Raw genomic sequence first — 12,667 nt, 5'->3', positions numbered from 1 at the left:
CCAAACCTTTGTAGATCGTTTGCTTGTCAAATATTATTTTCCATCCTGTTTTACTCCTTTGGGTCTCCCTTGAAATGTTAGTAGGGGTTGAGGTTAGATTGAAGTCTGTTTTTGCACTTTTCCTCTGTCTGGAACCATCAAGTGCAAGGATTTGAGTTCTTCTCCACTGTGGACAGTGTCTTGTGGCATTTTAATTCCCCATTTATCAAGTAGCAGTAATGGTGGCCTACTTCCCAAGGGAGCTGAGGAAAGGACATGTCCCATTGCTCAGTGTAAGAGCCCACTCTTCCTAATGCTTTTCAAAGGACTTAGTGGTATTCCTAAAATGTAAGGGTGTGTGTGTGTATGGCCTGTTTCAGACAGCCAAAATAAAGCTGCTTCGAGTCACAGTGGAGGTATGGTGTTTCAACGATGCATGCGTCCTAAGAGTCCAGAAGTTGTGCCAAAGCCACGCTCCAGCCCTAAGGACTGGAGCGTGGCTTTGGTGTGGCTTCTGGACTCTTAGGACGCATGCATCATTGAAACACTATACCTCCACTGTGACTCGAAGCAGCTTTATTTTGGCTGTCTGTAACAGGCCTAAGTGTGTGTACATGGCCCTAAATTAAGGCAAATGAGAGTACAGACCCATAAGAAGACTGGAGTAGACACCCACCTAAAGAGTACAGCAGTAACCTGTGTGATTTTTTTCCTCCTTTTTTCTGTAGATTATCTTGATAATGGCAATAATAAAATGGCAATCCAGCAGGCAGACAAGCTGCTGAAAAAACACAAAGATCTACACTGTGCTAAGGTGAGCTTAGGCTTTGTTTGTTTTAACTTGCTAAGTTGTCTGTGTCTTGAATCTTAAATAAGCAAGGGCCAGACTGTGCTCTTGCTTTTCTGGCTTGAATTGGGCTACAGCGGTGCTTCTCAGCCTGTCTGATGAGGGTGACTGGTAGTCAGTGTGCCAACAAGCCTCAAAGATATTCCCCGGAATGTTTTACCAAAATCCCCAGAATTCCCCAATATTTATTATTATTATTCAGTTAAAATCCACAGAAAGAAATCAATTATATCCCCCAGATTCCGGGGAATCCCCCAGAAATTGGCAACACTGCTGGTAGTGTATTTTCCCAATGTGACAAGAAGCAATGCTATACTTGCACCCTCTGACTATGACTGTTTTCTTGCTTTCCTGGAAATTTGCTGCAGACTGGTAGCCAGTGGCCTGTGAACCGGCCCTGGTCTGTGGACCACCACTTTGAGTAGCATTGACGTTGAGCATTTGTCTTTTTCACTGCTGTTTTGGAGAATGGGGGCAGGGAGGGGGATCAGGGTTTTTTATATCAACTTTTCTGGGAAGATAGAGAGGTGGGTTTGTGCTTCAGAGCCCTCTCATGCATGACTCTCTCTTCCCATTTAACACAGAGGTGGAGAACATTAGGAGGGCCACAAGTTCCTAGCTCCTGGTTTGACCCTTCATTACCTCCACTTTCTATGTTTTCCAAACTCCTAACAAATCAGAGCAACTTTGGCCCTTTAATCTAGAGTCCAAATATTGGAGAGGCAAAACTTGAATCAGTTTGTATCTTTTTTACATGGATGTGTTGCAGTATAATAATAAGACCATTAGGGCTGGTCAAGTATTATCTAACAGTGGCCCAAAATGTTAAAGCATTAACTTAGCAGAATTGTAACAAAGAGAACAGTTTGTGCTACTTGCAAAGGAAAAAGTCAGTTAACGATTCTGAAAAATTACATTCTAAACTTTTTGGGAGCGGTGGAATGGAGTGCACCCGCGATTACCTGCAGGTCAGTTTCTGCTTTCTGTCAGATACATGTACTGGAAACAGACCCAGCAGCACTTAGACCAGGTATGCATTTGGGAGTGATATGGCTTCTGCCTTATTCAGCAGGGACACATACATAGGGCCAAGAAATCATGCTAAGAAGCCTTTGTTGCACAAAGCCATTTTGCGAGGTGGGATTGAGATAGTTGAGGACAGACTGGGTTTGGAGCAGCCAGTAAACAGCCTCCCTTTGAATAGGCTTAAGACCTGAGAGGAACGGAATATTACTTTTGGTTTCCAAAACATTGGTTGGAATGTAGACGGGTTGCCTGCTAGATAAGTTTGTCAAATAGTCCAGCTGATCAGCATCATGCTTTCTAATTGTGTCATGGTTTTATCTCACAGTTAGGGCAGGAGGAGGTTTCTTTGCTTTCCTATCTTTGGAACATTTTGTGTGAACTTCCCCACCCCTGCAGGGAGTTGTACTGCATGGTTACTTATAAGCATGTTTGAAAACTGCTGTGTTCTAGAGTTGCAATATTTGTTTTTCATTTCATTATAAGCAAATTTTGTCACTATTTGGCCGGTTCTGAGCTTTTCAGGTTAAGAACCAAGAAAAAAACATTGTGTCTTGCATGTTTAATAATGTGTCTTGCATGTTTAATAATGAGTTTACACAAGAGGGTAAGTTTTAAGCTGGAGCAAAGCTGATATTAAGTTGCTGGGGGAAATATTTGGGTGTATTCCTGTCTACTTATAACAGAGTATAGATGTCCTGGTTGGGAAAAAAATTGCTCAAGTTAAGGGCACAGGACTCCTGTGAAAGTGGAAAACTGCAAATAAAAAAAAACCACGATTTTTATTCATCTGAGCGAACAACTCTCTAGGAATCTTTAGGTCCTCCAAAGCATGTCTGTGATTGAGATCTGCTAGAAGTTGACCATAAAGGACCTACACTGGAGGACCTACAAATGCCTCGAGGCGTGTTCTCTCTAGGAATCTCTAGGTCCTCCAGTGTGACTTTTGGCAGACATTGACCATAGAGTCATGCTGGAGGACCTAGAGATTCCTAGAAAGAATATATTAATAAAATATGTGAATAATCAAATTTGCAAAAGTCAAATGTGGAGGAAGGCCATCTCTCTCTCTTTCTCTCTCTCTCTCTGTGTCTTGTTATAACTATACTTCGCTGTGCTGAGTAGCCTCTTACATACCCAGATCATCTGTATTAGGGAACAGAAGTTCTTTTGTTATGCCCCCAACATTGTGTTTCATGTCCACCTGAATCAGAGCTTAGATGTTTCTGTGTACTGACCTGAGTAGTCCATGTGTTTCATGGTAGAGGGAGACAGACCCATATGTTGGTCCAGAAAGAGTCAGGCCATTCTTTCATCTAACTCACTGTATTCTACATTGACTCACAACAGCTACTCAGGGTTTCAGGCACAGTCTTTTTATGCCCTACCTGGAGGTGTCAAGAATTAAATTTGTGACATTCTGCGTGTGAAACATGTCCTTTGCTATTGAGTTATGGCATATGGTCTTTGTTGTTGTGTGCCCCCATGTAGTCTCTTGACTTACAGTGACCCTATGGTGAACTTATAATGGAAGTTTTCTTGGCAAGCTTTCTTCAGAAGAGGTTTGCCATTGCCTTTCTTTGAGGCTGAGAGAGTGCAGCTTGCCCAAGGTCACTCTGTGGGTGGCTGGGGATTTGAACCCTGGGCTCCCAGAGCCATAGGCCAACACTCAAACCACTATGCCACCTGTCAAACCATCATTACTCTCATTTACTTTACAAGTGGATTGCTTTCTACAGTGCCTCTTTTTGTACTTTCAAAAGCCACTGCTTTAATCCATGTTCAGGTTTTGAAAGCAATTGGTCTGCAGAGAACTGGGAAACAAGATGAAGCATTCACTCTGGCACAAGAAGTAGCAGCCCTTGAACCTACAGATGACAATTCATTGCAAGCTCTGACTATCTTATATCGAGAAATGCATCGACGTGAGTTTTATAGTTATTTTTCCTCCATTTTTCAAATTGGTCCATAGCTTTAACTGTTGGTGTCTGTTGAAGATGGTGCAATGGGAAAATTGGTTTACAGGAGGTCCCACTAATATTTTAACCATCACTCACCTAATGGATAGAGAAGATGTAAAAATTAAAGATTAAATGATGTTATACTATAGACATCTCTTGATGAGGATGCTTAATTTTGGGTTGTACAATTTAGGAGAAGCTCTAATTATGAGGGTTCCTTCCTCCTCAAATGGGCCCTCACAGACTTACCTGGTGGTGGACTGTGGTGCCACATAGCAAGGTCTGGCCTTTTAATACTTTCACAATGCCTGTAATGTAGCATTGTTCCTGGATAGAACAGGAGATGAAAATGTGGCTGGATCCAGCTGCTCAGAGTGCTGCATTAGTTTTTTTTTAAGGGAGCCAGGGCAAATATTAATATTGGTCCTTGACAAAACACTGGGGCCCCGTGGTTGTCTAAGAGTGTCATATTTCTGTTCACTTTTTGGTTACTTTTGTGCTTTTAATTGGTCCAGTAAAGGTATCACTGTTTTGTGGATTATGTTGCAGGTCTGTACTCTGTAAAATTCTTTGTGGGTGTGGGAAGACTATGGATCTTTACACATGTGTGCCTTTTTCTTAAATGTCTGATTTAGCCGAGCTGGTCACAAAACTCTATGAAGCAGCTGTGAAGAAAGTTCCGAACAGTGAAGAGTATCATTCCCATCTCTTCATGGCTTATGCCAGAGTTGGAGAATACAAGAAGATGCAACAGGTACTTTTGCTTATTCCAGAGCCTTGGCTGTGTTCAGTCTGGGAGTGAATGTAGACATCTGCCCCCAGGAGGCCACTTGGTGTAAGGATCTCTGGGATTCTTTGATCAAAAATAACCAATGATCAGTTGTTGTTGAAGTCTTGTAAAGAAAGTTGTTTTTTCCCCCTCATCACATAGAAAGCACCTGTTTCTGAGCTGCTTTTGAGTGACTCCCCCCCCCCCACAGAAAGGCTGTGTAATATTTAATAGGCATCCTTTTTAAAAACTGACCTGGTTTTTGGCGTAAGATCCTTGTGCACTGGGATGTCTTTACTGTCTTTGCATTTAGCTTGGAATTGAAATCTTAAGGGTGCAATGTCATTGTTTGTTAGTTATTAAGTGAAGGATCAATGCTAGCAGGCAACACCATGGCCCTGTGTGCAACACTACTTTAAAAGTACGGGGTGATTCAAAAAGAATGATGCAAACCCAAGTAAGAACAGCTTTGCTTTTGCGGTGTTCTTTTTTAATCACCCTGCATAATTTTTTTTTGTACTGTACATAAAAACATCTAGGGCAGGTGCATGTGTGTGCACACACAGTTTAAAGATATAATTATTTTGTAGCAACATGCTCTGGAGATGTCTTAAATGTAAGTCTACAGAGGTTTATTGTTGGCCTCTGTGTGTCACAGAGTAGTGAGAGAAACAACTGTAATAATGATCTCTAGCTGCATGTGATGAACGTGACTAGTATGGAAGAATGTGTTTGGTGTCATTACTCCAGTTATTAGCGTTTTTATTACGGTGAGTGATCAATAATGTTGGGAATCTTTTTTCATCAGGGCGGGGGGGGGGGGGCTAGTCTGGCATTATAGGTCTTTTGTTTAAGGAACCCTGATAAAATCCCAAGAGTTCTTCAAACAATTGAGCAAGTGCTGATTTGTGAAAATAAATTTTGTGTAAGCACTGTTCTGATTCAAATTTGCTGTTGTGGTTGATAGATATGAGCAGATGGCTCTCATGTTGCACATAGTGGTGGTTGTTGTTGTGTGTCTTCAAGTTGTTTCTGACTTTTGACAACTCTAACAGGATTTTATGGGCAAGATTTCTTCAGAAGAGGGTGTCTTTTTGCCTTCCTCTGAGGTTGAGATAATGTGACTCGTCCGAGATCACTTGGTGGGTTTCCAAAACTTAAAGGCAAAGAAATGGATCCTTGGTTAGTCAGACCGAGATGATTCTTCTCTCAGCTGCTTCCAGCAAGTGGTGAAATTAGTTTCTCCTAGAGTTAACAATAACAGTCCATTAAAATGAATGGGTCACCTCTGCACCAATACATACACCTCAGTTAGAAAAGTCAAAGTGATTAGTCCAAGATGGGAGTAGAGGATAGTTTAGGACAGGGGTAGGCAACCCTTTTGAGCTGGGGGCCGGGTTGCTGTCCCTCAGACAACTGGGGGGCTGAAGCAAAAAATAAATAATTAAATAATTTTTTAAAATTAAATAAATAAATAAACCGGGACAAATGTAGGACAACATTTTCAAATGGAGGGCACTTTTAAAATAAAAAATGGAGGACATGCAAAAAAATTTGCAGATTTTTAAAAAAATGCTAAGATAAATGCATATTTCTGAGGCTTCTATAGACAATTGCCCCACCATGCCCCTCGTGCGAGACACCAAAGGCCCCGGCGGCAATTGGCAGCAGGACCGGGCTGGGGCCGGTCCCAAGGCCTCGCCGGGCCGCAGGTTGCCTACCCCTGGTTTAGGATCTACTGCTCAGCAGCAGCACCAAAATGACTTCCCTCATCTAAATGGGGCTGAGTTGCTTTTTAAAGAGGGAGAAGGAGGTTTGGACTTCACATGTATCAGCCTTATAGGATCGTTTTTCTTTTCTTTTTTTAATAAAACCCCTAAGATTCCCCAGTGAGAACCAGAGACAAAAGTTAGCTTTCAGAATAGAAAAACACACAGATTTAAAATTAAGAGCCAAGGTGCTTCTGCATGCATGTGTGCTAATCTCAGGAATTAATGTTTAGACCAGAATTGAGATCATAGGTCTCTTGCATAAAAATATAATACTGTTTCCCTCAAGCGGTGTTCCTTAGAACACCCTGATTTGGGAGGGGGCTTCCATTTGTTAAACCACTGGGATTCAGAAAGCCCTGAGCAACCACTGCAGATCACCCACACCTCTACTGAGGATCCCAACTTACTTTCTTCCTGCCTTCTGAAGTTTATAGTGTTTGAAGCTGTAAAGGAATGTAGTACCATTGATAGGATGCTTGGGTGATGGTCTGAAAATGTCTCCCTTGCTAGGGGTTTTATTAAGCAGCTTTCTGAGCAGATTTCCTTCTCTCTAAGCAAAGAGGATAAAAACCCTACAAGGGAGTTCCAGTACAGTGTTGACAGGTACTTCCTCTTTCCAAGTAAACACAGCCAGTGCAAGCAGCAAATGGTGCCAGGCAGAAGGTGCTTGCCTCTCATGGAGGACACCGAGGCTTTCCCCTTATCTGCGTTGTGTGCCTGCTACCAAAGTTAGAAAAAGGCATGAAACTTGTGTGTGCACACTTTCCTACAGCTCTGTCTATTTCTTCAGTCATAAATTGGGGGATTTTTCTACGGGCTGCTCACTTGTCATAATGTCCGTAATTGCTTACACGTTGCATTTAGACTATGAATCAATAAAATGAAGCTGAGGCATTTTAGAGTGTTTACACCTCCTTTTTCCCCGTAGGCTGGAATGGCACTTTATAAGATCGTTCCCAAAAACCCTTACTACTTTTGGTCGGTGATGAGCTTGATTATGCAGGTGAGTACAGCGTCTTGAAGGAAATGGGGTCTCCTTTGAAATGCTATCTCCTCCCATCCTTCTTTTTTGGGAGAGATGGAAATGCTTGGTGAGTTTTTCAGATAGGCAGACTGCATGCTGCCAGTGCAAAATGTTGGTCTTGTTTACACAGTAGCAATCCCGAGATCTTGGGTAGGCATGCTGTGACAAAACCTGTGTGTGTGTCTCTGTCCAGGGAATTCTGGAGGTCTCACCAACACGCTTTTGAGTCCGTCTTTAGACTAAGTACCCCTACACCCACTCCAAAGAGAATTAGCGCTTTAATACAATCCCTTATCCTGGGATACATGCAGACTTAAGATAAGACCTGACGGTTGACCTCTTTCCTTTGCTTCAACCTAGAATTGCAGTGTTGAATGTCTATGTTTTGGGGTTGTTACCTGAGATTAGCTGACTGAAGTTTTGGCAAGAACTTTAGATTGTTTGAAAGGCCATTGGCAAGATAGTTTTGTATTCTGCTATAGTGAGCAGGGCTGTTATCGTGCACTTCAGCAAACAGGAAAACTGGCTGGCTGGACGTGCACACATTATTTCTTTGTTTTAACTGAAATACAATTTGTTCTGTTTGCATTGTCATACTGTCTGCAGACAAAACCAGCACTGATTCCTTACTGAGTATTTCTCAGGAATGAGGGAGGGGAGAGACTCAGTCACTTGTTTGCCAAAACGCTCACAGCTTCTTAATGTTTGACTGGGCATGTCACTGAATGGGTAGCGTTCATGCTTTGTTCATGAAGAGTTGTGGATTCAGTTTCTGTAATTCCCAGTTAAAGAATCGGGGATAGGAGAACTGGGAAAAAATTTCTCCTGTTCAGAAAAGACAGTTACATGCTCAGTAAGCCAGTGGTGACTTCTGTACAAGACAGTTTTGTATCTTCTTCTCTTCTAGTCAATATCTGCACAGGATGAAAAACTATCAAAAACCATGTTTTTACCCCTAGCTGAGAGGATGGTAGAAAAAATGGTGAAAGAAGATAAAATTGAAGCTGAAGCAGAAGTAAGTTTTAAAATGATGTAATTAAATTCAGTTTTGATTTTTAAAAACAAATTCAAATGTAGTTACTACAGCAGGTGTGCCAGAAGTTAGCATTACATACAGGCTAACTAATATTTATAGTTCAGCAAGAAATAGAATGGTAAATTTCCCCAAAGCTGGCAGGGTAGCAAAGACTTTCTCACTCACTCTCCCTTGAATGTTCTGTCCCTGAAGACAATTGTACAACCTGCTCTTATTCACTGTACACCTCTCTAACTCTTACTTCTGGTTTTCTCCTAAACTTCTGCAGGTTGAACTTTACTACATGATTCTAGAACGCTTGGAAAAATACCAAGAAGCTCTGGATGTTGTGAGAGGAAAATTAGGAGGTAACCTGTCTTTTTGTCAAACTAGGTAACTGCAAAGCCCTTACATGACTGATAACTAAAAAGAGAACCTCTTGGTTCAGACACAGTATAGCTGAATATCAGTTGTTTGGGGCAGAAACCCAACAAAGTGGCTGTCTCCATCATGTGGCATCTAGTTGGCCCTGTTGGAATAAGATGATGAGCCTTTGTGAAACATGGTTAAGACCAATTTAAATATATATATATTGAAGCAAATGCATTTATGTGAGGTATCTATTAAATGCAAATTGGTTTAAAATACATTAATGTAATACCAAAAGGTATAGGTATCTCCAATTATAATCTCTTAAACTTAATCCATGACTGTCCATTAAATAAATACACATTGACTGAGTTGCAGCATGATGCTCTTATGTCCTCTCCGAAGTAAGTCTCACGAAACTGAGTGAAGCTTACACGCCTACAGGATTTACAACCTTAAGCTCATGTTAGAACCTCAGTTGTTAACTGATGTAAGAGGGAACATATTCACAATATTTTAAAGATAAATTACTGTTGGAATGTCTGTCTCTGTTCAATTTAGAGAAGCTGACCAGTGAGCTCCAGAGCAGAGAGAACAAGTGCATGGAGATGTACAAAAAACTGGGCAAGTGGCCAGAATGCAATGCTCTCTCAAGAAAACTTCTGCTTAAAAAGTGAGTTATTAACACTAATTTTTGTTAGGAGTAATTATCTTTAAGTACTTTGATGCACATTTAAGGGATTTAAAGTTGTTTTTATTTGCCTCAGAAGCATGAACTTGAGTATAGGTCTCAGATCCAGATTATCTGAAGGACCACATTCTCTCATATGAGTCTGCCTGTGTTTTGAGGTCTTGTGGAGAGGTTCTTCTCTCTGTCCCACCACCTTTCAGGTATAGTTGGGAGCACAGGAGAAGACCTTCTTGGTGGCTGCCCCCAGCTCTGGAACTCCCTTTCTAGGAATTCTGGGGGTTAGAATGGCCTACTCATTGCTATCCTTCTGTTAGTATCCTTTTTGTTTCAGCAAGCCTATGAGGATTGATTGTTCAGGGGGAAAGCACTTTTCATAATATGCTGTGTTGTCTATACAGTCCACCATCCTTACCCCTAGGTTCTCCATCCATGGCTTTGAATTTTTTAAAAAAAAGTCCAAAAAGCTATCCTTGATCTTGCCATTTAATGTAAGGGACACTATTTTACTACTGCACTGAATATAACGGGTCTTGAGCATTGACAGATTTTGTATCCACAGGGGATCCTAGAACCAAACCCAGCAAATACCAAGGGCCCACTGTATTTGGTCAATTTTAGTGGTTATGCTTTTAATTGAGAGACAATTTTTTAATATGTGCTTAGTTCTTCTACTTGCTTCTCTTCTATTTTAGCCCAGATGATTGGCAGTTCTATATGATTTACTTTGATTCCCTCTTTCAACTGATGGACACAGCCTGGAGTCCTCCAGCTGAAGAAGAGCAGTGAGTCTCTTGCTTTTATTTGAGGGCCCTGAGAATTTCTATATCTACTTGAGAGCTTGGTATGGTAGGGCTGGAGGGGGTTTTCAAAAGGGGCTTTTTTGCACAGGAGGTGGAGGGGCTGTAGGTCAGTGACAAAGCCACTGCCTTGCATATGGTAGTTCCTAGGTTCACTCTTTTCTTTCTCTCGGTAGGGTGGGGGAAGACCACAGTCCACACCCTGGAGGGTGTAATGTTTCTGGGTTTGGAAAAGTTACTTACTGAACTATAATTCCCAGAGATGATGCTGACTGGAGAATTCTGGGACTTGTAGTACAAAAGCTCTTGTCTTGATGTGGAACAAGACCACTTCTGGTCATGCCTGGAGGCACAAGTCAAGAGAACCTGTGAAGAAAGTAGAGAGATATGAGAAAGTCAGTTTGACAGCACGCTCAACAGCACTTTTCCCCCTAAATGCAGCAGAGTTTGATGCCCTCCTCTGACTCCTATTACCTCCTTGAAATGACGTGCAGAGAGGACCATGTCAGTTCCCAATATGAAGGGCTGTATTAACTGTAGGAAGCACTACTCTTACATTCAGATATTTTTGTCCTTCTCTGCTATTACTTGGGTGGTTGTAACATCTAAAGTAGGCTTTAGAATGCATATCTTGTTGCAGTGTGGCAGGAAGAGGCATCTTGTAATTTCTTCTAATTTGCCACTGATTTTTAACCAACGCCAAACTACAGTTTTGAGCCAATATTGCACCTCAATTGACTTCATCCATAGACTTCTACAAAGTCTGAGGCTTGGGCATGGACACTTCCTCCCATGGTGGCTGACACATTGGCAAAGGATTCTGGAGGTGCTGGTGTGGGGATGGTTAAGAGTCCTTGGCTTGTGCAGGAGAAGGCTACTAAGGCACAGAGTGAGAAGGGAAGGACTTGGCATTAGGGCTATTTTGGGAAACAGGAAGGTGCCAGAGTCTGAACTGAACCCTGGACAACCAGTTCTCCCATTTTAAATTATGGTCCTATGTATTTCCCAAGGCTTTGGGTGAGTGATTTGGTTCTTCTGTTAGTATTTGCAACCCCTTGGCTTTGAGCCATAATGAGTTACAGCAGTGGATTCCAGGACATGAAATGCAAAGTATCCAGATGATCAGAGGTTGAGAATGAAGGGTATAGAATAGCATTAGCAAGGCATTGTGTTGGCTCTTGAGAGGGGCAGAATTCCAGGACATGCTGGAACTCAGTTGCTCTTTCTTGCACACAGTTCTCTGGAAGGCGAAGTGCATCACAGCACAGAGCAGGCCGTGGCTTTCATAGAGCAGAGGATAATACAAGAATCCAACAGCATCCGCCCACTCCGGGGACCTTACCTTGCCCAGCTAGAGCTGATCAGGCGTTTGCGGCACAGAGGCTGCAGTGAAGAACACAAGTTGGGTAAGGGCTGCTAAGAAGACACTAAAGTGAGCCTCAAGGGAGAGTATGCCAGCACTCCATCCTGGGATTGCAGGAGCTGATGTAAACTGTGTATAAGAATTGCAGAAATGCAGCCGTGCAATGGGAAGAGGGTTGTTTATCTTTTATTTTAATCCTTGGCCTGGATTTACCATCTTGTGGATGGTAACTATTTGGATGTCTCGGCTAGCATTGCAGAGCCACCTGAATTGGTGCATTGCAGGGAACACTAAGACTAGCTTTTAATTTCATGGTACCACATTGACCTGAAGCAGTTCTCCTCTTATTGCAAGTGAAGTAGAGCAATCCTCAATAATCATTTGAAAAAGCATTTCTGTCTTCTAGTTTGTATGTAGTTGGCCTACTCACTGCAAACATAAAACATAACAAATTTTTTGTCGAGCGGTGTCAAAGATGACAAGCAAAACCACAGAACTGTACATGTATGCATGTGCGTTTGCCAGATAATAGTGTTTGCTTTTTCTTGAACTAAGATGTTGTTAAATGTACTTTTTTTGTTCAAGAAAACGAACTGTTTCTGGGAGGGCATGAAGCAAAGAGAACAGAGGGATTTTATTTCCTCTGAAAGCTGATGTTTGGGTGGCAGAAAGAAAAGTCCATTGTAAGTCCTAGTAAAAGGTTGGGAGCCACTCACTAGTCTGCTGACTCAACTTGCCTTACCTGCCTTCTTCCTGACTGCCTACGTTTTCTCTGTCTTGACAATTATGCTATATTGATACAGTGCTCTATTGTGCTAATAAGTCTGGGATCCTGTCCTGTGTTGTCTTCTAGAGTCCAGTTAAAGAGACGCTACAGCCATAGGTCTTACTCATTAGACCTCTCTGTTCAAAGTCATCTTTTCAAATTTGAGATAGTTTGTCATATCACAGGATATTAAGCTTGTGGTTGCAGCCAAGCAAACAATCTAACCTGTTAAAAGTAGCTTTGGGGCTCTTGATAGTGAGCCTTTGCCAACAGTTGCCCCAGAAATGTGTA

The 12,667-nt window shown here is 41.9% G+C and overlaps 1 protein-coding gene across 4 annotated transcripts in view; it reads left to right on the top strand.

The window, feature by feature from the left end:
- Nucleotides 1-12,667, top strand: part of NAA25 (N-alpha-acetyltransferase 25, NatB auxiliary subunit) — a 29,385-nt gene that overhangs the window by 4,351 nt on the left and 12,367 nt on the right. For all 4 annotated transcript variants that reach the window (XM_089489816.1, XM_089489815.1, XM_089489817.1 and 1 more), the window contains exons 2-10: nucleotides 708-793; nucleotides 3,636-3,774; nucleotides 4,446-4,564; nucleotides 7,280-7,354; nucleotides 8,283-8,390; nucleotides 8,680-8,758; nucleotides 9,321-9,432; nucleotides 10,143-10,232; nucleotides 11,484-11,653. In XM_089489816.1, the coding sequence (XP_089345942.1) occupies nucleotides 708-793; nucleotides 3,636-3,774; nucleotides 4,446-4,564; nucleotides 7,280-7,354; nucleotides 8,283-8,390; nucleotides 8,680-8,758; nucleotides 9,321-9,432; nucleotides 10,143-10,232; nucleotides 11,484-11,653 (978 nt within the window). The remainder of the gene's footprint in view (nucleotides 1-707; nucleotides 794-3,635; nucleotides 3,775-4,445; nucleotides 4,565-7,279; nucleotides 7,355-8,282; nucleotides 8,391-8,679; nucleotides 8,759-9,320; nucleotides 9,433-10,142; nucleotides 10,233-11,483; nucleotides 11,654-12,667) is intronic.

The sequence above is a fragment of the Sceloporus occidentalis genome, unplaced genomic scaffold (assembly GCF_023333645.1).
Source record: "Sceloporus occidentalis isolate IW3139 unplaced genomic scaffold, rSceOcc1.0.p SCAF_41, whole genome shotgun sequence".
Classification (NCBI taxonomy): Eukaryota; Metazoa; Chordata; class Lepidosauria; order Squamata; family Phrynosomatidae; genus Sceloporus; species Sceloporus occidentalis.
This window is presented reverse-complemented; position numbering and strand designations above follow the sequence as displayed.